The sequence below is a fragment of the Danio aesculapii genome, chromosome 19 (assembly GCF_903798145.1).
Source record: "Danio aesculapii chromosome 19, fDanAes4.1, whole genome shotgun sequence".
Classification (NCBI taxonomy): Eukaryota; Metazoa; Chordata; class Actinopteri; order Cypriniformes; family Danionidae; genus Danio; species Danio aesculapii.
The window spans coordinates 10,632,407-10,656,935 of NC_079453.1; the positions used below are offsets into that span (position 1 = coordinate 10,632,407).

Below are 24,529 nucleotides of genomic sequence, written 5' to 3' on the forward strand. Positions count from 1 at the left end.
ACATGTTCAGAATGAGCCGTTTTCAGCTAATTAGTAGTTTATTAACCAACTTAATGGTTTTGTAATACTGAGAATTGTGTCCTAAACTAAAGTGTTACTCAATTTTCAAAATCGCAACCCTGCATCGCAGACCCCAGCATCTGCCACTGCAAAAACCCATTATCCGTCAAGCACTAATATAAACACATGGTTATACAGCATCACCAGTAATGTGTGACACTGGCGATACATAAGATGCCCAAACACGGCGCCCTATTGGACGTAACTCATCTTGACAGAATTTGATTGGATCTGATTGGACGGCAGTGCAGGGCTTGATGGAGCGATACATAAAGTGAATTACATCAGGCCATTTCTCTTCCTCAATCGCTCTTTAGTTCAGTTCAAGTCATCTCTCCCTCCCTCCCCGGCTGCTATCCATCTCTCCCTCCGCACACACAATCCATCCATCTCTATCTGCTGTTTAAATCTGCTTCCGCTCTCTCACCCCACCTCCCTTCCTCTCACATATGTTTTTGTCGCACGCATTTATAAGTGCTACCCTGGCATAATGATAACACTCAATAAAATTATTGTCACAAATACTCAGCTAAATGAGACTAACTGAATTCATCATACTGGATTCATTTAAAACACACACACACTTGGTTTAATATAGGCCAGGGGTGTCCAAACTCGATCCTGGAGGGCCGGTGTCCTGCAAAGTTTAGTTTTAGCCCCAATCAGACACACCTGGGCTAGCTAATCAAGCTCTTACTAGGCTTTCTAGAAACATCCTTGCAGGTGTGTTGAGGCAAGTTGGAGCTAAAATCTGCAGGACACCGGCTCCCCAGGACCGAGTTTGGATACTGCTGATCTAGGCAATCTTTAAATCTGGTAGATTAATTTTGTGATATTCTGATTAATTAACTAGAACTTTTAATCACTCACTAATAACATGTATATTAGTAGTAAGGAGGTTTTTTTGAGTGAGTTATTGAATTATTCAACAGATTCATTCAAAAACAATGACTGATTCAAAAATTAATCAATTGACTGGCGGCGTTCCATTCTAAAGGGCTCATCTATTCAGAAGGGATGAAGGATGTGGGAAAGCGAAAAAAAACTTTTCTTTGGAACAGATTTCTGTGTCACATCAGCAATGCTTAAGAATCATGGGAGCCAGAAGGAGCTGGTCATTAATAGCATTCAAAATACTCCATTCTGAAGGGGTGCTTTAAAGTTGCCAGTTTTGGAGCACTTTGTACTTGGAATGAGACTTCTATATGCTGGCCATAATTTTTCTCATTCCAAAGTGACCAACGGAGGAACGTTTATGCAATTTGGAATGCAAAAATGACTTAATGAGTGAGTCAATAGCCCCTTTCACACAGTGATACCGGTAAATATCCGGCAAATTTCCAGAACGACTTTACTGGTAAATTCAAAAAAGCGCTGTTCACACAAGCGAGGACAGTACGGAATTTTTCCGGAAAAGACCATTCACACATCCATTCCAAAATACCTGTAAATTCTGACATCATTAAGCAGAAATGACCTCTAAACGGCAGGGCTTGTATTTGTAAACATTTGACTACATTACAAACTCTGTGGATGGATCAGTGTTGTGAACAACTTTGATGAAAACATAAAAAAAACATTCCTCATGTTGAGATGTTCATAATAAGTGTGTGTGCTGGCGTTCACCAGCTGCTTTACCTGCACACGCGTCAGAGCTTGAAGGTAAACAAACAATGGCTTATCATAAGCATTTTATCAATAATTATTTACACAGTTGGCATTAGGAAGGAACATAGAAATGTTATCTAAATGTGTCTGGGAAAACATTCACAGGCTTTTATTCTCACAAACAGCGCAAACTTGAGTGTTCTGATTGGCTAAAGTAGACGTCTTATGTCAGCGCATTCTAGACGTGAACACGCTCTTTCCGGTAATCTTCCTTCTGCATTCACACAGCGCAGCATTCCAGCAAATTACCGGTAATGTTACAACTTCTCTTTCCGGAAAATAACCGGAATGAATTTACCGGTATTTTCAAAAAGAGCCTGTTCACACATACAGACCTTTTCGGAAAATTGCCGGTAATTTTTCGCAAAGGTCTGTATGTGTGAAAGGGACAAGTGACTACGTTTACATGGACATCAGCAATCAAATTATTTGTCTTAATCTCAATAAGACAATAATATGATTAAGGTGTTTACATGAGTTACTCTTTTGAATGTTCCTTTTATGATCCCAAGTTACATGTTATAGCACATAATTCGATTAGCGTCATTGCGTCACCATGCTATTCACATTTCCTCTGGAGTTTCTTGTAATTTCGGGTGTTTCATTTTTAATTTGTTAACTTTAACTGCAGTTTAGCACTTTCAATTTCATTTGGGAATATTTCATGCATGCCCTCCGTGATAAACGAGATATTGGATGCGAGTATGAACTGCTGGAAGAGTGTTGCTTTAATAGAATTTGATACTGCAGGCCGTATGGGGAAAAATCTCTGCAATTCGCGATGAATGTGTCTGTGGTCCTTGGTGACTGGGTAGGTGCAGAGAATAGTACACAGCCATGTGTATATAGACTATCCTGTTCTAAAACACATCAAAAACCATACATAACGGTAATAGTTATATGTTTAAATGTCTGGGCTGCACTTCTATAATGTGACTAAAATCAGCATCTACACATGTCTACACAAGATTTCCGTTTAGTTCGATTATGACTTTAGTCGGATTAAGGTCATCAAAAATCGCTGTTTACATGGTAGACTCTTAATCAGGGTATTGTCTTAATCGCATTAAAATCGGAATATTGATGTCCATGTAAACATACACAATGAATCATTTACTTGACTTATACAAAACACTGATTCATTTACGGGGGAAAAACAGTGTCACTGATGAGATACATATTTATATTATGAAGATAAATCGACTGATATACTGTTTATGGTGTGAAAATGTTTTTATTGGGTAAATAATAAAAATAACCGTCAAGATAATTTCCATGATGTAGATAACTCAACATTTAATTACTGTTAATTACACTGGTGAATAAAGTAAAAAAAAAACACAATTAAATATTTTTTTAATTAGTTCACCCATAATTTAACAGAAAGAACTGATTTTATAATAATGAAGCAATATTAGAAACTTTTCTTATAAGACAGATAATAAAGAGGATTTTTCAATCCCCAAAATATATATTTTAAATGTAATATTTTTGTGTTTGTGGGAGTTGTTCTTGTTGTTAATACTGCTGTTGTTATTATTGTTGTTGTTGTGGTTGGTATTATTATTATTGTGTTACTGTTAGTATTGTTATTATTATTATTATTATTAATGTTATTAATATTATTTTAAAATAATTTTTAGGGGGGGGGGGGGGTTACCTTTATTAGGAAAGGACAGTAGAGGTTGCAGACTGGAAAGCAGAGGAGGGGAGCAGAGAGAAGGGAAGGGAGCAGAGAGAAGGGAAGGGTCGACAAAAGACCTCGAGCCGGGAATCGAACGCGGGTCACCGTGAGCACCATGGTGCCATATGTCGGAGCACTTAACCACTGGGCTATTGGCGTAGACTGTTATCATTATTTTTATTATCATTGTTGTTGTTGTTGTTGTTGTTGTTGTTATTATTGTTATTGTTACTATTATTGTTGTTGTTGTTGTTGTTATTATTATTATTATTATTGTTATTATTAATATTTTATTGTTGTTATTGTTGTTGTTATTATTATTGTAGTTGTTGTTATTATTATTGTTATTATTATTATTGTTGTTGTTGTTGTTATTTTTGTTATTGTTGTTGTTGTTGTTCTTATTATTATTATTATTATTATTATTATTATTATTATTGTTATTATTTTTATTATCGTTTTTATTATTGTTGTTGCTGTTATTGTTATCATTAATATTATTACTATTAGTGTTATTATTATTGTTGTTGTTATTTTATTATTGTTGTTGTTATTGTTATTATCATCATTATTATTATTACTATTATTGTTATTATTGTTATTATTATTGTTGTTGTTGTTGTTATTATTATTATTATTATATTGTTATCCACTAATCATCACAAACACAATGGCCAATTAGCTCAAATGTTAGCAGAAAATGGACATTTTAAAAATTTCGATACCAATTAGTACCGAAGTTGGTACTTTTGACAACCCTACAACAAAAATGTTAATTTATGTGCCACAGAAGAATCAGTCACACATTTCTGAAATGAATAAGTAAATAATTTATACAGAATTGTATACCCATTTAATCTTTGCTTCTTAGAAACACATAACGATGATACGCTCTGATTCTGTTTCTGTCACAGATGTTTCAATATTGCATGCCTGGTTCCTGGAAAGTGTGATGCATTTTCTCTCCTTCTCTCTTACACACATTGACTCATCCCTGCTTTAATTACATCAATAGATTAATTGCCCATATGAGTGTACAGCAAAGCACTTCCCTCCACCACGCTTGCAGTGATACGCATTCTTGACCTGAGGGAAAATTACCTCAATTCCTACCTCTAGCCTCTGCCTTCTTGTGTCTCCTTTACGAAAACAAACCACGAATACCCTTCAGTTCATGCCCCTTTACATTTGCTGACAGTCTTATCGACAATTCCTTCCCTTCTATCTCTGGTGACTGTTTTCGCTGTTCTTTGAACTGTCTGCCTGTTTGATGCTAAAGGTCTCTTGACAGGAAGCGTAAAAAAAATGTGAATCACAGCCCTTGATGCAAACCAAGAGTTCATTTGACGTGACACAATCAGGCGATCGCTTTAAAATGAGCACCCACACATTTTCTGTCCTACCTAGACATTTGGCAAGGATGTGGAATTATTGTCTCCTACACTGAAACTGAGATGTGCCAGATATGCAAAAAATATGCAACATTCTTCTTCCAAATCAATCATGCTTTGTTGTAAAACATGCACATATACTGTGGGGGAAATAAGATTTGACATGTTATGTTATATTTCTGGGAATAATATTTCTAAAGACGCTTAAAGACACCTCTCATATGTAGAGTGAAGTCACTTGAATTGCTCAGGTGTGATTTTGTTCACAGACTTCAACAGAATGTGAAAATTTTGATGGTTCTGTGGGTTTCATCTATCAAAACTGATCTATAATTTGTATTTTCTATTGGATTTAAGTCAGGTGATTGGCTTGGCCATTCCACAGCTTTATTTTCTTTCTCTGAAAGCATTTGAGAGTTTCCCTTGCTGTATTTTAGATCATTGTCTTGCTGAAATGTTTACTCTGGTTTCATCTTCATCCTTCTGATAATGTAGATGTTAGATTGAAGCAGCTAATATTAATTTACAATGAGGAAGGGCAGAGGGTTGCTGAATAACTACTAAGAGATTTCAACTGCTGTCTGGGCCTTCACTGCCTTTCTACACCTCCCTTTTTTCATGTGTTCAATACGTTTTCCTTGTGTCATTTAATTTTATTACACATAACTTCATTTGTAAACTAATTAGTTTTATTTTCTTTACATATATGGATTTCTTTGATTGTTACCAGCATCTGGTGAAAACTTCAAGTCAACAGCACCCTCAGAAATATGTTTTCTGAGAAACTGGTGATGATTTCAGTACTTATTTCCCCCACTCTAATCTGACACAAGCTGTTTCTCATTCTTTCTTAATACCTAGTGAGATCTTCTCCCCGGAGTCTGCAGGCAGGAGGAAGATGAGCAAGGTCATGGATGAAAGGAGGACGCAGGGAATGAGAAGGTTCAAGGCGTAGTAGAGCGTTCGCCTGCGGATGGTCACCACGAACGTCACGTCTGGATAGGGCTCCTTACAGCAGTCGTAGAACAGCTCGTTTCTGGTGCCCGGCACACCTGATTACACACAGCATGCGAGAGGAATAATGAGCATCTCTTATGAGCGCGTGCTTGTTTTTACTGTAGATTGGTCTCATGTTCAAAGAGATGCTGTTGCCCTCAAGAGCAGCCTGATGCAGCTTTTCCACCTTTGATCTACTAGGGGAAAAACATACTAATCAGTAGATGCCAGAGAGATGAAAGATCTTCTTCGAGCAACATATTTATTGTCTTAAAGCATAGGTCTCAAACTCAATTCCTGGAGGGTCGCAGCTCTGCACAGTCTTGCTCCAACCCTAATCAAATAGAGCTGATCCAACTAATCAAGGTATTCAGGAGAAGTCTTGAACACCTTGATTAGCTGGATCAGGTGTGTCTGATTAGGGTTGGAACAAAACTGTGCAGAGCTGCAGCCCTCCAGGAATTGCGTTTGAGACCTTTGTCTTGAAGGATTAGTGCACCCAAAAGTAAAATACGATGTGTTTTTTGCAACAAAATGATGTTAAAATTCCTCAAATTTCAGTGGCTACCAAATGTGCGTTCCAGATAACTTCTTAGATAATCTCTGACTTGAAGTATGACGCATTTGTAGCGAAAGCTCTGGAAATAGACGCATCTCATGGGAACCACTTACCACAGAAGTGGACTACAAACAAGAAAACTAGTTGGCTTGGCATTACTGTAGAAGTTTAAACAGTACATTAATCTAACTCCTCTGCTTTGAATGTGCGTCTTATTCCATGTGTCATATGTTTAGTCCAACCCAGGCTCATTATGAAAACATACCCCTGTATACATTTCTGGAGAGCGCCATTCGCTCCTGCTCTTCTCACGCAAGTCCACGAAAGGTCGCTGTCAGCTGACTGACCAACTGATCCCCCTTTACTTAAACCCATCCGATAGTGTTTTCAAAAGCACCAATTGACCCGCCCACCTCCTTCCCTAAACCCAACCGACAGTGTTTTCAAAAGCAATCCAGAAGCCCTTGCGCCACCTGATTTTTTTCAAATCTTACCACATTCTCACCTTGTTATTTCACCACGTTCTCACCCTGTTAGGTGTAACGTTTATTTTAAAGACTAAATGCAGCCATACGTAGCTCTGGCTACATAATTGGCGCTCTCCACAAATGCATATGGGGCTACGTTTTCACAGTGAGTCAGAGATTAGCCAAAAAGTTATCAGGAACACACATTCGGCAGATTCTGGCAGTTAGAAGTCAGTGATTTGAGTTTATAATTTAAAACTTAGAACTATTTTTGCTAAAACACATATCATTGTGCTTTATAAGACATGTGTTTACCCATTGGTTGTCTATAGGTTAGTTTTACAATGGAGAGACACTACCCAACACTATTATGCAGCATGGAAGAGCCAGGATAAAATGTTAAAAATGTTATTGTTTTTTTTATTTTTTACAGAAGATGAAGAAGCCATACTAATTTGGAAGAATTATTCCTTTATAGCATGATCAAAGGCATAGTCCACCCAAAACTGAAAAATTGCAATATATTTTAGTTTTGAAAACAAAGAAATATTTCAGGATTTCATGCTGAATTTAAAAGAATAGTTTACATTAAAAAAATGACTGACTCTTCACGTGTTTCAGACAAATTTGAGTTTTTTTCTGCTGTTGAACACAAATGAATATATTGTGAAGAATGTTGTAAATCGGTAGCCATTGACTTCCATAGTATTTTGTGTTGATCTGGACCAACCAAATTGGTCTGGAACATGTGGAGGTAAATGGAGGCAGAATGGTGTATCTGTTCAGCTGAGGGAACGAAACCAACCCCATGACGTCAGACACAACGATATTCCAAGATGACGGTGCCCTAGGTCTAAAAGCTATAGTAAAACATGTCGTTTTCTGCTAAATGGTTGATTGTACTGTACTGTACAAATGTAAATAAACCACAAGACTAGTCTTGCAAAAGGCCAAAAAACTGTGCTCAGCTAATTAACTACCTAAAATACCACCAGTGGTGTAAAATAACTAATTACAAATACTCATATTACTGTAATTAAGTAGTTTAAGTGTACTGTAATTTAAGTACTTTCCCTTGAGTACATTTTTAGTCCTGTATCAGTACTTTTACTCCACTACTTTCCTTCAACCTGCAGTCACTACTTTATTTTTTCTTGTCTATGGGGATTAGAGAAATCAGTCCTATGATTCTGTCCAATCAAATAATGAACTACCACAAGACATGGGTGTTTGGAAGCATTAAAAGTGTCCAAGAAGATGATCAAAATCTTTACACACATTGACCCAGAGACTGTTTAGATGCATGTCACTGATGAGAGGATGGCGGATGTTCACTGTATGATGACCAAAATGGATTAAAACATGATGTCAAATTGACGTGGTACCCTAACGTCATGGGGGCGTTGCATTTTGTTTGGAAATGAAAATCATGTTGAAGTCAGAACTCAACGTCAGGCCAACGTCAACATCCAACTTAAAGCTAACTAAATTTCAATGTCTAATGATGTTACAGCTTAACGTTGTATGCACGTTATTACTATGACGTCTATCAGACGTTGGATTTTGGTTGCCATACCTGATGAATAAATGTCAGTATTTGACGTCACTTTCGTCATTTTCTAACAACCTAAAAATCAACCAAATATCAACGTCACTTGACGTCATTATTGGACATCAAAATAATGTTGCCCTTAGACGCTGGTTAGACATTGAATTATGGTCACCTGACATCACAACCTATATCTAACCTAATATTAACGTCTTATGACGTTGTGTGCCTGCTGGGCATTAACTAAATGCACTACAGAATGTTAAGTTTACACACACATGTACAAATTACATGTAAATGCATCAGCTTTTAACAAGGTAATACTCACTACTCATGAGTACTTTTGAAAGTTCTACTTTTTACTCGTACTTTGAGCAATATTTACACAGATACTTTTACTCTACTTGCACTACATTTTTAGTCATGTAATGGTACTTTTACTTGAGTATGATTTTTCAGTACTCTTTCCACCACTGACTACCACCCAACCATACCGAAAAAAATTGCTGCAAATTGTTTATACGGGCTGAATTCAAACAAACAAATTTTATTCGGTAATGTTCGACTTAATTTGTTTGTTAATCCAGCCCATACAAATTGTTTGCAACCACTTATAAATCCAATCATTTTTTCAGTGTACATAAAACACTATGAGCTTTTCTTAACATAATGAATATAAAATAATTAATATTTAAATTCTGTAAAGTTAAGACAATAATTGTTTGTCTTTTCAATTTCAAGCATGTATGACGAACAATCATATAAAAATACTAAATAAAGTTCAGAAGTGTGTGCGGCCTGATATTACAGATGTGCGCAACGAGACAGAAGCAAAAACACTGACACACACAAAAGAAGCTAATCAGAAAAGGGTCAGAAAGGGACAGAAATGTGCAGTGCACAATGTTTTTCCAGTCCGCTTCCTCTTATCCACTCAACGTAATTACATTAATTTGAATACTAACAGGCTCATCGGATGGCCTATGAATGAATATGAATGGGCTCGAGATGAGCTTGATATTTTTTTTCTTCCAAATCCAAAGTGTATTTTAATTCTGCATAGCAGGTTATTCTATGGTCTATGAGCTTCAAAAGTGCTCTCCGTCCTTTGAAAGCTCTGCAGTGTGAATTTTAACCATTTCACTTTACCAAACTGACCTCTCAATGCCCAGCCATTGTCAGTTACTACAGCAACACACAGCGAACATCATCATCTAACTGTAGGCGTTTCATAAAGGAGATGTCTGTTCTCACTCACCCACAAGGTCCCATTCTCCATTGGGCATGTAGCCAGAGATATCGGCCTCGTTCATCTGGAGGTCCAGCAGCCATCCATCAAACGTCCATGAGCCGAATTTGAGTTCGCACTTTTGGATGTCGAACGGAAACCAGCGCACGTCCACGTTACAGGTGCTCATGAAGATCCCTGAGATTAAGAGAAGAAACGAAACTGGAGAAAAAATATTTGCACTTTTCATTCTGACCCAGAGTCAGCATTCAAACTGCCTGACGGATGTACTGCCTCCGAAATGCCACACTTCTTCTTCATCAAGGCCTGCACTGAAGCAGCCAACTCCAAATTGAATCCAATTGACCTTTTCGCTGGAGTAAAACCAGACAGTTAAAAAGAAGCACACTGAGAAACGCCGGAGCCCCGGGAAACACTATTACATAAAGACCTTTACGCTCCGTGCGGATAACTGAAACTCTCATTATTATTACGCACACACATACAGAGGCGCCCGCTAGATGAATCATATCAGTATCCAAATACACTCGCTCAAGTTTAAACACAGCAAATTGGCCACATAAACTGGTTTATTGTTTCAAACAGCTTGCAAATAAGCCATTTTGCTCGATGAAAACGAGAGTTATGACAGATATGGATGAGAACGGTAATGCGTGCAATTTGTTTCATTCCACACAGCGGTCAGAGTCGCCGCCTCAAGCATTTTAATCGTATACTTGCATATTTATTGGAGAAATCACAGTAGAGAGAAGCTGGTAGAGGAAACTGTACATTGCCTTTGAACACTTTTTACAGTCGGTCCTGTTTAAGAGCTTCTCAAGCAGCAAACATATTTAAAATCATAAGGAATAAATCACAGATCTGCATTTATAATTTAATGATTATTGAAGAAGAACTGATAAACCACAAACTGTAGCAGGTAAACTTTGCATTTGCTAAGGTGTTCTTGTGGTTAAAAACAAACATCCTATTTTGGTATCCACATCAAATTACTTTTAAAAATAGTATTTTATATACTAAGACAGCATATAAAATACAAACTAGAGCAAATAAACCTAACAGTACACACTTTAAGGTTGGCTTGAGAAAGACTAGCCTGAAAGTTTAAAGTCTGTGTGAATTGAAAGTTGTTGAATGTACTTACAACTGAAATGGAATATTAGGTAGGGCTTTTTTTCACATAATGGTAAAGTCTAGATCGGATCCGTGGTGTGGCGGAAGTGCAATATACACGTCAATATATAGCAGCATTTTTAATGACACTGTATAACTACTGTTTTTACGTTACTGTGACGGTTGGGTTTAGGGTTAGGGTGGGGGTATGTGTTAATAAAATACAATAAATGGGAAATTTAATAAATAATATTAATAATTCTCGTTAACTTCCGGCCGCAACCTTTTTCGATTTAGCAACAACCGCGCATAATTACGGTAAGTGAGTGTATTATTATGCAGTTACTATGGAAACCATCAGGTTGACGTCAACAGAAAGACTGCCACCAAAGAGCATAGAATCACCAAGAGGCGACACTCTAGTGCGATTTGGGAAACAGACCCTAGACGGCACGGAGGCCATTTTGGAATGAAAATTCCAATAGAACAACAGCATATTATAAGTCTGTAAAATAAACTATTAAAAGTGCTGATGATTGTGATAGTAAGTGTTGTATTGTCGTCTTTCAGGTTGTATCTCAGCTTTAATGCGCTTTTTAAATAAATAAATAAAAAACAAAGCTGATTTTGTCGCAGTTGTCGGCCTTTTCATTAATCAGCAACGAAACAGACGGGAGGTTTCTGATACCAGAAAATAGACTTTATTAACACATAATAAAGCAGAGAATGTGCAGAGCAGAGCAATCTGAAGTCTCTCCTGGACAATTCCTAAAGTGTCTGTGTTCTTCACAATCTTTGTACAAATTTTTCGCCCCAATATAACAATAAGTTATTCGCTCTCCTGAATGCCTTTCACAGATATAGTTCATAAAAGTGTTTAACATATATAATCAGTGCTTTACATATTCAGTTATTCTACATAATCAGTTTTGTGGGCTCATTTTACACATACCACAGTATCTTTAGTTCACATGCTGACTAGTTTGCTACTAGTTTTTTATTGAATAATTTTTACGATTGAGACTACATAGGGTTTTTGCATTTTGATTATTCAATTGCTGTGCCTGAATATTGCTAGATTCCCCATAAAAGCACAAACCACTGTCTATTTAACATTTATTTGTGCTTTTATTTAGTTTTTTTTATTATTTTATGCATGATTCCCTCCTCTACAGAATCGTGCAAATCAATCTTACTGAAATCTTTCCAAACAGAGCTGTTCAAGCTGTCTGGTAAAATTGTCCATACTGTATTATACAGTTGAAGTCAGAATTATTAGCCCCCCTTTGAATTTCTTTTTTAAATATTTCCCAAATGATGTTTAACAAAGCAAGACAATTTTCACAGTATGTCTGTCTGATAATATTTTTTCCTCTGGAGAAAGTCTTATTTGTTTTATTTAGGCTAGAATAAAAGCTGTTTTTAATTTTTTTATAAACATTTTAAGGTCAAAATTATTAGCCCCTTTGAGCTATATATTTTTTTCAATAGTCTACAGAACAAATCATTGTTATACAATAACTTGCCTAATTACCCTAACCTGCCTAGTTAACCTAATTAACCTAGTTAAGCCTTTAAATGTCACTTTAAGCTGTAAAGAAGTGCCTCGAAAAATATCTAGTTAAATATTATTTACTGTCATCATGGCAAAGAGAAAATAAATCAGTTATTAGAAATGAGTTATTAAAACTATTATGTTTAGAAATGTGTTGGAAAAAATCTTTTCTCCGCAAAACAGAAATTGGGGGAAAAAATAAACAGGGGAGCTAATTATTTAGGGGGGCTAATAATTCTGACTTCAACTGTATGTCACAGAAAACTAAATATCGTAACGACATATTTTTCCAATATTGTCCAGCCCTAATACAAAAAGTTTTAAAAGATCGAAGTTTGTTCTGGGTGGTTGCTAGGGGGTTGTTATGTGGTTGCTATTAAAGGGATAGTTCAATCAAATAAGTTCCGTCATCATTTACTCACCCTTCACTTCCAAACCAGTTTGAGTTTTTTTGTTCTGTTGAACACAAAAGCAGATCTTTTGAAGAATGTTGGAAACCTGTAACCATCGTCTTCAATAGTATTCATTTTCCCAACTATGGTCCTTGGCTACATCTTCAAGATATCTTTTTTTGTGTTCAAATGAAGAAAAACCTAAACATGTGTCTATAAATAACCGTCACTAAAGTCCATTTAATTTTTTAGATGATTATATAAAAATAAAATCTCAAATTGTGGGTGAAATAATTTTCCAATCTGCCAGCAAAACTGTCCTTCAGAGCAATTGTCCAGACTTCAATTCAGCTGCTATACATTTTTACATAAAGATAAAATGTCAAGGTTAAAAAAAGGTTTTAAATTAAAGGGACTGTGCTTTATTTTTATCTTACCTACAGAAATAACCTGAATATGTAGTTTGTTCAAGGTCACTCAGTGCAACAAAAAGCTTGAGAAATGGTGTAAGAATTTATATAAGAAACTGCTTCATGAGTCATTTGTCAGTGTATGACATCAGAAGGAACCCTCAAGACTGAGAGGTGAGTTTAATGCTCTTAAATATTTCAGAATTTCACCTTTTCACAGTTTGGCAACCTATATTACAAAAAAAGGGGGCATTCAGCAAAATCCCCCCAAAAACTGTATACTCTGATTAGCTTTATGGGTCAAATTAGGCAGATGACAGATGAAAAATAAGCTAAAGTTTGGTCATTCAGGATTAAGCTAATTCTCACAGTGTTGTTACTTACTAAAATATGTAAAATAAGATGTGTTTATACTAAACTGAATTATACTTAAAGGCAGAGCTTGACATTAACACCTTAACACATTAACGCCCGCCAAATGTGGGTAAATTTCAGCTGTGGCGGCTTAGACAAACACCCCCACTAGCCACTTTGGCTATAATTTGGCTAAAACAATTTTCAAATTGCAAGAGCTGCCTCATCCCTAAAGATTAGAATTTTAGTTTAAAACCGTTTGTCAATGTGCATGCAAATGTGATCTTAGAAGTGAGAAGCAGCACGACTGATGACTGTTAGCACGAGAAAAAGAAAGCAAGTGAATACCGATTGAGAGGATGATCAGGCACACGGTGAGACACAGGTGATCCTCGCCCACTGACGTTTTGAGTGAGACACAGCTGATGTGAAGCGTGAAAATGCTTAAAAGCTCCCATTTCCTTGCGCAAAACAACCGTGCCTGGAAACGCAACTGGTGCGATAATTTCTCTTTGAAATACACAGGAAAAAAGCGGTGCTCGTGCATCCTACTGCTTTCAAGATATCTTCAGATTGTTTGTATGAGCAGCAGTTGCCACTTTCGCTTTAACCATTCTTTAAACAGATTATTAACACGTGTGTGTTAACTGTGTGCACGTGATCATCCTTTCACTATCACACACAGAATGTTTTTCACCTGCTTTTCCTTTGCCTGTAGTTATTTTTGTTAATATGGTTTAATTATTATCCTTTACGATAACATTTCTTTAATAGGAGATTAACTCTCCATTTATCTATAGTTACCAGATGATCTGGGCTGGACAGACTACTATGTATAGTTTTAGATAAATGAGAATAATTGTAATTAACTGTAAAAATTGTATTTTTAAGAACATTTTTGTTGAATAAAAAGTGTATGTTTACAGCTATATTTAGCTTGTTTTCACAAATTTTTCAAAAATTTGTGGCAAGGAAATAATTTGTTTGGTGTGGCCAGAAAAAAATGGTAAATCTTTAGTGTTAAGCCCTAAAAGGTCATGTGAAATAAAAATAAAAAAAGTTAAAGAGGCTTGTGGACATAACACATAATTTAAATCAAGTAATTGTAACATGCCAAAGTCAAATTTATGCATATAAAATATATTTTCCCAACAACTGAATTGTGGCTAGTGAAAATGCTGAGTGGCTAGTAACATTGGAAATCTACTACCACAATGGCTGGTGATCAAAAAAGTTAATGTCAAGCTCTCTTAAAGGTGATGTACGTATGTTTTTTTACTCCCCTAAAGCATAAATATACCATAATATGTTTGCAGATATTTAATAAACATGCGAAGTGAACAAGTGAACATACATGTTTATATGAAGAACAATGCTGAAGTCAGATATTCTGCTTTGAAAATGTGCGTTACGTGCTGGAACGTCTGTCTTTGTTTTGGCCCACTGCCAGTTTAGCCATTATCTTTGACCACCATGGGTTGCCTTTGTGGAAAACCGCGTAATTGATTCATTCAGTCATGAACGCGACTTCCGGTGGACAGTAGCAGTCTCCGAAATGAGATGCAGAGTTCCACATGAGGTGGTTATTAATTAGCAAATAATATAAAATTGTAAATGTAAACATTAGGCGAGCAGGTTGCATTGTAACCCCTTGTCCTAACAACACGCTACGTGACGAGATTTGCAGTGATAAGCAATTTTGCTGTTTGCACCAGATGAAAAACGACAGAAATTTAAATACAGCCATTAAATGTACACACTGAATCACTGATATGTGTTGGTTGGAGTCACAGTTCAAATTTCAATTTCAAAGAGTGTAATTTATTTTCAGGATCTGAGGTGAACTATCTGCTGCTGCTTTCAGTAGTATGGCAATAAATATCATGTAAAATGGCATTCAAACTCATATTATTAGGATTTAACACTGAATAAAGCACGAGGTGTACCTGAGGTGATCATTGTCAATTTGTCTTGTTGTTCAGTTGCAAGAAATGGAGGCTGTTTATAAAATATAAATTTCAGGTGTTGGTTATTGAACAAAAATCCCTTCTATCGCAAACTACTGCTTTTATTTAGAACACATTTAACTCAGCCTTTGTTGGTGTCCCTGGAGTGCAATGCCTAATTCAACCACTGGGTATGTCAAACTTACATACTGCACTTTTGCACTTTTTACTGCAACAAATGGATAAAATCAAGTGTTCTGAAAGCGTGAAGATGTCAAATCAAAATTCAATAGTATTTTGGACTGAACTGTGATCTTCATTTTTTTATTGTGACACCAAATGATTCTTGCCCTAATAAGGTATATCATTATATAAATTAACATTGCACTGAATAACATTTTAGTTCTGTGAATCATGACAAAAATGTATAATAGTCATACTTTTTGATATAAATAAACAAACAGAACATTCTAATAGAAACTAAATGTAATTTATAAGTATTAAATTGAAGAATTAAACTAGTTTTCAAGCTTAAAAAGGTGCATTTTATTATTTAATGCTTGGAAACTGAAGTTTAGTAAAGGGACAGTCGACCCATAATGAATGAAAATGTAAAAGCATTTTTAAAAGAAACAAGAAATGCTGTTCATTCCCCAGATTACGCTGAAAAGTAAGTTTCCCGAATTAAGAACAAGGAAGAAAACCTTTAAAATATTCCAAACTAGAAACACTGATGGTCCCAAAGAGAAAGTGCTATTTTTCAGGTCATAATATTCTGCTGTACTGAACCCATCCGCAAACCTCTTCAAACTGATCTACACTGCCACAGAAGGTTGCTGAATAATTCACCTCAGCGCTGGGCCTCTGAAACGAGTCGCAAGTTCCCCCCTTTAATCTGTGGTCCAGATGAAGACCATCTAGTCTTCTGAAAACGCTCCCAGTTTGGGATTCAGAAAATAAAATGAACCACTTTAAATATGCCTGGCCTAATCTTACCACTATATTCACCTAAAATTCTGACCAAAAATAAGGGACAAATACATTTATATATTTTAGTTTATTCTAGGCTTGTCTTTAGCCATACCGTAAAAAATAACTCAAAATAATGGAAATAAAAGCAACAATAATTTCAACTTCTGATAACAACATTTTAAAAATTCATCTAGGGCCAAAAATCAAAAATGCCTGCTTATGAGTGATGATTTGAGAAATTAACCAGCCATGAATGTGCTACTTTGCTTGCTTTGAAAGTGTATGTGCATCATTTCATTTTTAAAAATATAGAAATAATATGCAAAGTCGTTTAATGTAATTTGAAATGCTTCATTCATTACAACAGGGTGCTGGGTTACTTAAAAAAGTAACAGATTACAAATTACTGACTACTACTTGAAAATTGCAATTTGATTTTATTACTAAATACTTCATGTAAAAAGTAATGAATTACCAATTACTTTACTTTGAAGTTACTTTTAAAGTATATAAAACATACAAAATAAACTGCAGCTCTTTCAGTAATTTAATATTCACTGAAAAACTTTACAATGGGTTTAACACAGCAGTTTGACAAATTCAAAAGATTTAAAGAGATGCCCAAAACTTAAAATCCTCTCATCATTTACTTAATCTCCACTTGTTCCAAAACTCGATACCATTTGTGACCAATATAACCACTGACATCCATACTAGGAAAAATACATTCCATGTCTGCGGATGACTACCTGACAAAAGTTCTGTCGCCTATCCAACTACTTATTTAAAATTAGCTGAAACAACACAGTTTTTGAGATTTTGTTGGGACAACTTACACTACCTGACAAAAGTCTTGTCGCCTATCAAAGTTTTAGGAATAACAAATAATAACTTGACTTCTAGTTGATCATTTGATATCAGATGTGATTTATATGAAAGGCAAAGGCCTCTAGATTACACTTATTTTACCAAAATAAAATATGATCATGCCTTGATTTTAAATTATTTAATTAGGACAGTAAGGTCTGACTTTGCTTAGACAGAAGTCTTGTCACTTAACAGAAAGAGTGTACAAAATAGAATATAAAGTCATGCTGCAGTGGAAAAAGAACTGATTTTGTGTATGACTCCCATGAGCTTGGAGGACTGCATCCATACATATCTCTAAGGACTCAAATAATCTATTAATAAAGTCATCTGGAATGGTAAAGTAAGTGTTCTTGCAGTTCATTAAGATTCATCTTACCCCAGACATGCTCAATAAGGTTCATCTCTGGTGACTGGGCTGGCCAATCCTGGAGCACCTTGTGGAGGCTGAAGTATGAGAAGGAGCGCTATCCTGCTGAAGAATTTGCCCTCCTCTGTGGTTTGTAATGTAAGGGGCAGCACAAATGTCTTGATACCTCAGGCTGTTGATGTTGCCATCCACTCTGCAGATCTCTCGCACACCCAAATACTGAATGTAACCACAAACCATAACTTTTCCTATATTTATGTTGATTAGATGCAGTTCAACAGATGATTTATCTGAAAAATCTACCTTCTGCCACTTTTCAAAATGATCAACTAGAAGTCAAGTTATTAATTGTTGCTCTTACAACTGGGATCGACAACAAGACTTTTGTCAGGTAGTGTATGAACGCTCAAATTTTGAATATGTGAAATCTGGAATTTGTAAGAAAACAAAAGGAAAACCAAGACACATTGCACAACTACATTGGAAATAACAAACTTTTATGTGGAAAAGACGCAATATGAGAAAGGCCCCATAAGCAACTACTCTTCTCTTCACATCTGCAGAAGTTACCTTCACTCCCGATCCTGCACAAAAATCCAATTTAGCCTGTTTATGCTGAGTTGGGCTGCCATGTTTTTGGACGCCGGTGTCCTCCTTGTCAACTAGTATTGTCCTGGAATGCTTTCTGTTCAAGTGCTTGAACATGTTGCTGGTCGAGTTAAAAGCAGTCGAAAGTTCTTTAGAGACTGAACATAGACTGCAATTCAGCTTGCGTTCTCCAGCAATTTAAAAGCGCATTCTCATTTACTGATGTTTCATCGAAGAACGTGATTTATTTGTAACCTAAGTAACACAATTACACTGACTTTGGTTACTGTACTCAAATTACACTAAGTTAAAATATAAGTAGTTACACTACTGTGTTCCTCAAAAATGTAATTATGATAAAGTAATGGGTTAATGTGGAACATGTTACACCCATCTCTGTATAACAGTAACATTACAAAACTAATATTTATGTTTGTTTGTTTTCTTGCTTTCAAACTATCCTCATACTGTAAGCTGTTCGGCAACTTATTTTAAATTGTACATTTTAAGTGACTCAAACTCACAGAACTTACAGAGATTCGAGTTTGTGGGAAGCAGAATTTACTGCCAAACGAGTCGCACCGAGATGCTTTAAAGACTGTTATTATGAGCTGCTGATGTCAAAAGATCATAGTGCTGTGCAGCAGATTACATAATAACATAATAAACCTTCTTTGTGATTCAATAATGACACTGAAACATTGACTTCTCTTGTACCACTACAAACAAGAAAAATGTTCAACCCTGTCTGTCGAGTCTAAAGGCTGATTTAAATAATGTTGTTAACTAAATGCAATGGCACGCGATAGAAGTAATATTTTCCATATTAAAAAAAGTTTTTGTCCTAACCAACAGCTGAAATGTATATTTTAGAAAGGCTTCAATTCCCTAAACAACAGAAAACTGACAATGATCACCTCAGGTACACCTCCTGTGCTTTATTCAGTGTTAAATGCTAATAATGTGAGCTTGAATGCCATTTCACATGACATTTATTGCCATTCTTCTGAAAGCAGCAGCAGATAGTTCACCTCAGATTTTGAAAATAAAGTAAACCATTTGAAATTTAACTTTAGACCTGTGACTACAAACCAACAATTTTCAGTGATCCAGCATCTACATTAAATTATGTTAAAGAAGTTTAATAAGTATTTATAAACCTTACCATTTTGTTGGAGTTCAGTAAGTGCACTATTCTCTGTTCCTTAATGGCTGTATTTAAATTTCTGTCATGTTTTGTCTGGTGCAAACAGAAAAATGGCTTATCACTGCAAATCTTGTCATGTAGTGTGTTGTTACGAGATAAGGTTCCAATATAACCGCCTCACCTAATGTTTACGTTCGTAATATTTTTATTATTTGCTAATTAATAACCACCTCATGTGGAACTCTGAGTTTGTGTCTCAATTTGGAGACTGTTATTGTCTACCGGAGGTCACATTTCGGTCACGGATGATTACTTTGAAAGCCTACGTGACTGGATGAATCAAATATGCTGTTTTCCACGAAGGAAACCTGGAGTGCTGAAATATAATTGACTAAACTGTTTTGGTCCCTTTAACTCGCCTAATGCCACAGATTGCACATTGTTTTTCTCTAATTGTTGCATTGAAAGTTGTTGTTTTTGTTATGTACAGTTAAAGGCTGAATTATTATCCCTCCTTTTTCAAATTTACAGAGCAAGGAAATTCCTATTTTTTTTCTTCTGGAAAATGTCGTATTTCTTTTAGTTTGGTTTGGATTTAAAGCAGTTTTAATGGTGCAGTATGTAAATTTGACACCCAATGGTTGAATTAGGTATTGCACTTCTGGTTCAAAACTAAAGGCAAGTGCAGGTTGCCAGATTGACGACACCAACAGGAGTGTGCCTGACTATCGAGCCTAAAGGCTGATTTAAACTATGTTCTAAAAGCAATGGCATGCAACAGAAGGTATATTTTCCATATTAAAAAAGAGTTTTTTTTTTCTAACCAACAACTGAAATTTATATTTTAGAAACTGCTTCTGTTTCTTGCAGCTGAACAACAGAAAACTAACAATGATCACCTCACGTACACCTCCTGTGCTTTATTCAGTGTTAAATGCTAATAATGTGAGTTTGAATGCCATTTTACATGAAATTTATTGCTGTATTACTGAAAGCAGCAGCAGATAGTTCACCTCAGATCTTGAAAATTAAATAAACCGTTTAAAATCGAACTTTTGAACTGAATTCTAGAATTCCGGGAGTTTTCCGGGAGACAGAATAATACGGGAGATGGGCGGGAGATGGGTCTGAAATACGGGAGACTCCCGGGAAAAACGGGAGTGTTGGCAGGCAAGTGTGTAACTCTGAATCTGCTTCTCAATTTGGAGACTGCTACTATCTACCAGAGGTCGCGTTTCAGTCACTGACGCATACTTTGAGAGCCTTTCTGACTGAATGAAATATGCCGTTTTCCACCAAGGCAACCCGGGGTGCTGAAATGTAATTGGCTAAACTGGCATTGGGCGGGTTAAAGGGACCAAAACAAAGACAGACATTCCAGCACATAGCGCACAGTTTCAAAGCAGAATATCTGACTTCAGCATTGTTTTTCAGATAAACAAAAATGTTCACTTAGTATGTTTCTTAAATATTTGCAAACATGATTATATTTTTATGCTTTAGAGGAGTCACTTACATACAGCACCTTTAGGTAATGTTGTTTATGTAACACTTTATTTTAGGTCATAATTCATGGTATTACAAGCCATTAACTAACACTACTAGCTTAAAAAACTACTTAGCTGCTTATTAATAGTTGGTAAGGTAGAAGTTTTGGGTAGGATTAGGAATGCAGAATAAGATAATACAGTATAATTACAAATGAATATCATAATAATATGCAGGTAATAAGCTAATAGTTAAGAACATGAATTGTGACCTAAACTAAATTGTTACCATTGTTTGTTTTCATACAATCTGGAAGCAAGATACATTTTTAATATTTAAAAGTCATCTATTCATTTGCAGGAATATAATTATTCCCACCTAAATGTCTCAAATGCCTTTGTTTTGTTGTAAGCCTAATTAAAGTGCCTATTTTATGACATTTAAAAGGTTCTACATTTTGCTAAGGATGTCTCATGCAATATGTTTTCATGCACTCAAGGTCAAAAATCTGTCATTTTCTTAAAATAAGCATTTAAAAACATCTCATTTCACAAAGTTTCATTTGAAGATTCGTTCTTTCTAAGTCCCTCCTTTCCAAGAGTCTATACTGTGCTCTGACAGGTCAGATGTTCCAGTCTGTTGTGACTGGTTTACCATTTACAGCGTATGTCAGAAAAAAAACTGCCATATCTGGCATATCTGTTGAGGATTCCTTCCCTCAACAACTGTAGGAAATGTATAATTGCATTGATTCTACCGTATTTTATAAATTCAAGCCTGCAGACACACTGGAAGAAACTGATTGCAAGCTACCATTACAAGCACAACATTGTAGGACATTTTTTATATGTGTGAGCATTTCATAAGTTAATAAAGGTTTTTATGGAGGTACAAGTGCTTCATAGATGTAAGCAAAAAGTAAGTGCAAACAAGTAATGATCGATTTACCAGTATAGCACAAATAAATAGAATCAAAATTTCTATGGGACAGTGTGAATGACTTTAGTCATGTCTTGTTATAATTCTAAATATAACCAAATACTAGTTGAGCAGAAAGTTTGAGGCAAAAAAAAAGTAAAGAGTAAAAGTAAATGCAACTAATTCTCATTTGAGATTTTTTGGCTCTGATGGCACAGTGACTCAGTGGTTAGCTCTGTCGCCTCACAGCAAGAAGGTTGCTAGTTCGAGCCATGGCTAGCCCAGTTGGCATTTCTGTGGAGTTTGCATGTTTTTCCCCGTGTTCACGTGGGTTTCCTTCAGGTGCTCCAATTTCCCCCAGAGTCCAAAAACATGCGGTACAGGTGAACTGAAGTATTTAAATTGGCCGTAGTGTATGAGTATGTGGGAATGTGAGAGTGTATGGGTGTTTCCCAGTAAGTGTGTGTGAATGTGAGAGTGTATGGATGTTTCCCAGTACTGGGTTGAGGCTGAAAGGGCATCCACTGCATAAAGCATATGCTGGAAGAGTTGGCGGTTCATTCTGTTGTGACGCCTCTTGATAAATAAAGGACTAAGCCGAAGAAAATTAATGAATGAATTCATTTATTGGCTCATTTTGCAAAGATTTGCTTTTTGTTAGGATGAAAACCCAATTAATAATGAGCGTGATACAAATTTGCATCTACTCTGATCAGTTACGCAAATTAAACAGAAAATTATGGACATTTCTTTTCGGCAGTGCAGAAGGAATTAAAAGAGATTTATCATGCAATTTGATCTATAAAACTTTGAAAACATTTTACATTTCACAAACAGGTACATTACCCACTACATAATATTTAAAGAAGTTAATAATAATAATAATAATAATAATAATAATAATAATAATAATAATAATAATAATAATAATAATAATGTCATCTAAACATATTATGTAAAAGTAGAGCTGGGCATTAAAAGCGGTATTTATTGACCAGAACACCATTGTCAATATCGATAAAATAAAAAAGTTCTGTATGAAGTTTTAGTATGAAAAGCTATAGTATTATTAAAATGTGGCTGCTGAGCGTGCACCTTGGAGGGAACGCCAATAAGCTTAGGGTGTAAGTTTGTTTTTTCTATTGGAAAAGACCTTACTTGCACAACGCACATACTGTATGGAGACAGCAGCGGCGCTTGTCACTTCAGGTAGGAATAACAACAGATTGTAAATAAAAAAAGGATGTAAGGATGTCGCCAGAGTGGCTTTTTGGTTTCTTTTCTTGTGCATCCCAGCCACTAGCTCCCCATCTGAAAGATTTTTTAGCATAGGGGTAATGAAGTCATCCAACAATTTGTAATGTTGCAACATGTATTAGAATAATGATGGTTGGTTCCTTTACTTGAAAGCTCAGATTTGATTATCATGATTTCTTTTGTTGACAGAGTTTGAGGTTTACTGTATCATTATTATTGACACTGTAAAGTTTGCTTTGTTCAGCATTTACACTCTCCAATTGCACACACTTTGTAACATTTTATTTATTAAGTTTAAATAAATCTTTTCTTTAACACTTGTTTATTTTATTATAAAGAGATCAGATATTTTGTTGAAATATTTTAGCTTTTGACTATTAAAACTATTTGCCTTAGTAATGTTGGTAAATTAAAATAAAGTGGTTAAAAAAAATCCTATTACACCTACATGAATTGTCAAAAAAATTATCAATAACGAACAATGTGAAACATGATATTTTTTTTTGCAATATCTCCCAGCCATGTTAAAGATTAAAATACCATAGTTAAACACAACGTTTTTTTTCTTAACCTTAAGTATGAGCGATTGGCCTTTTAAAGCCTCACTAATTACACTTAGGGCTACTTATGGAACTGGGGGGTTTCCATGTGGCTTGGATCCAATGCCAGTGCTAATGCATTTGCAAGAAGATTATTTTTATATCCTTAAGAAAAAAAACGTCATAGGCACAAACTAAGTGGAGGACCCAGTGTGTGACTCACTTTTAAAAATCAGGCTGAATTGCATTTCCAAAGGTTTCCCAATCACCCCACCGAGAATTAGTCATCCGCTTCTGCCTTTACTAACCGGACTCAAATGTAGCATCTACAAATCCCTCCTCGGGCACTTTGACATTTAGAGGAATTTCATCCAGAGCACATTCTAGTACACTCGAGAGGACAACTGTGATTTTTTTAAAAACCGGTCTATCGATATTTGGCTTAAACACAGCTCAGTCTAAGCACCTCAGATCTCCGCTGGATTTTTGCTGCCTTTCTTTTCCGTGTCGACGGCTTCTACTCCAGGGATCCAGGTGACTAATCCTAAAAGCTAATCAATACCGATGGTTAGCAAGCTAGCGAAACCCACTCCCGCTAAATGGATTCTTTAGAGGAGAAGCATGGGGCAAGCAGTAAAGCTGGTGAAAAAATTGAATGAGATGATGCAGGGAAGAGCAGTAGCCTTTAGCAGTGAAGCAGTCAGCGCATGCTAATAACCTGTTATGAGCTCTTATACACCTGCTAATCTTGTTTTCATATGTCTGGGCTAATGCATGTCACGTTTGTGTAGCTTTACGTTGTTTCTCTGGTCACGGTGACTAATTAAATTTTAAATTTAACATAAAAATACAGAAACAAAGACTTAAAATACACACGCTGATACATTCAGAACACACACAGCCGCTGTCGTTTGCTTTAGATCAGTCAGAAATGTGAGTCAGCAGCCCTACAGGGCATCTCCTGACAGAACCCAACAGGAATGCCACTAA

General features: G+C 35.9%; 1 protein-coding gene across 1 annotated transcript in view; it reads right to left on the bottom strand.

Annotated features, from left to right (window-relative positions):
* Window positions 1–24,529, bottom strand: part of chrna11 (cholinergic receptor, nicotinic, alpha 11) — a 64,093-nt gene that overhangs the window by 15,245 nt on the left and 24,319 nt on the right. Inside the window, exons 6-7 of the mRNA XM_056479897.1 lie at window positions 9,633–9,800; window positions 5,661–5,855 (exon numbers count right to left, since the gene is read on the bottom strand). Of these exons, the coding sequence (XP_056335872.1) occupies window positions 5,661–5,855; window positions 9,633–9,800 (363 nt within the window). The remainder of the gene's footprint in view (window positions 1–5,660; window positions 5,856–9,632; window positions 9,801–24,529) is intronic.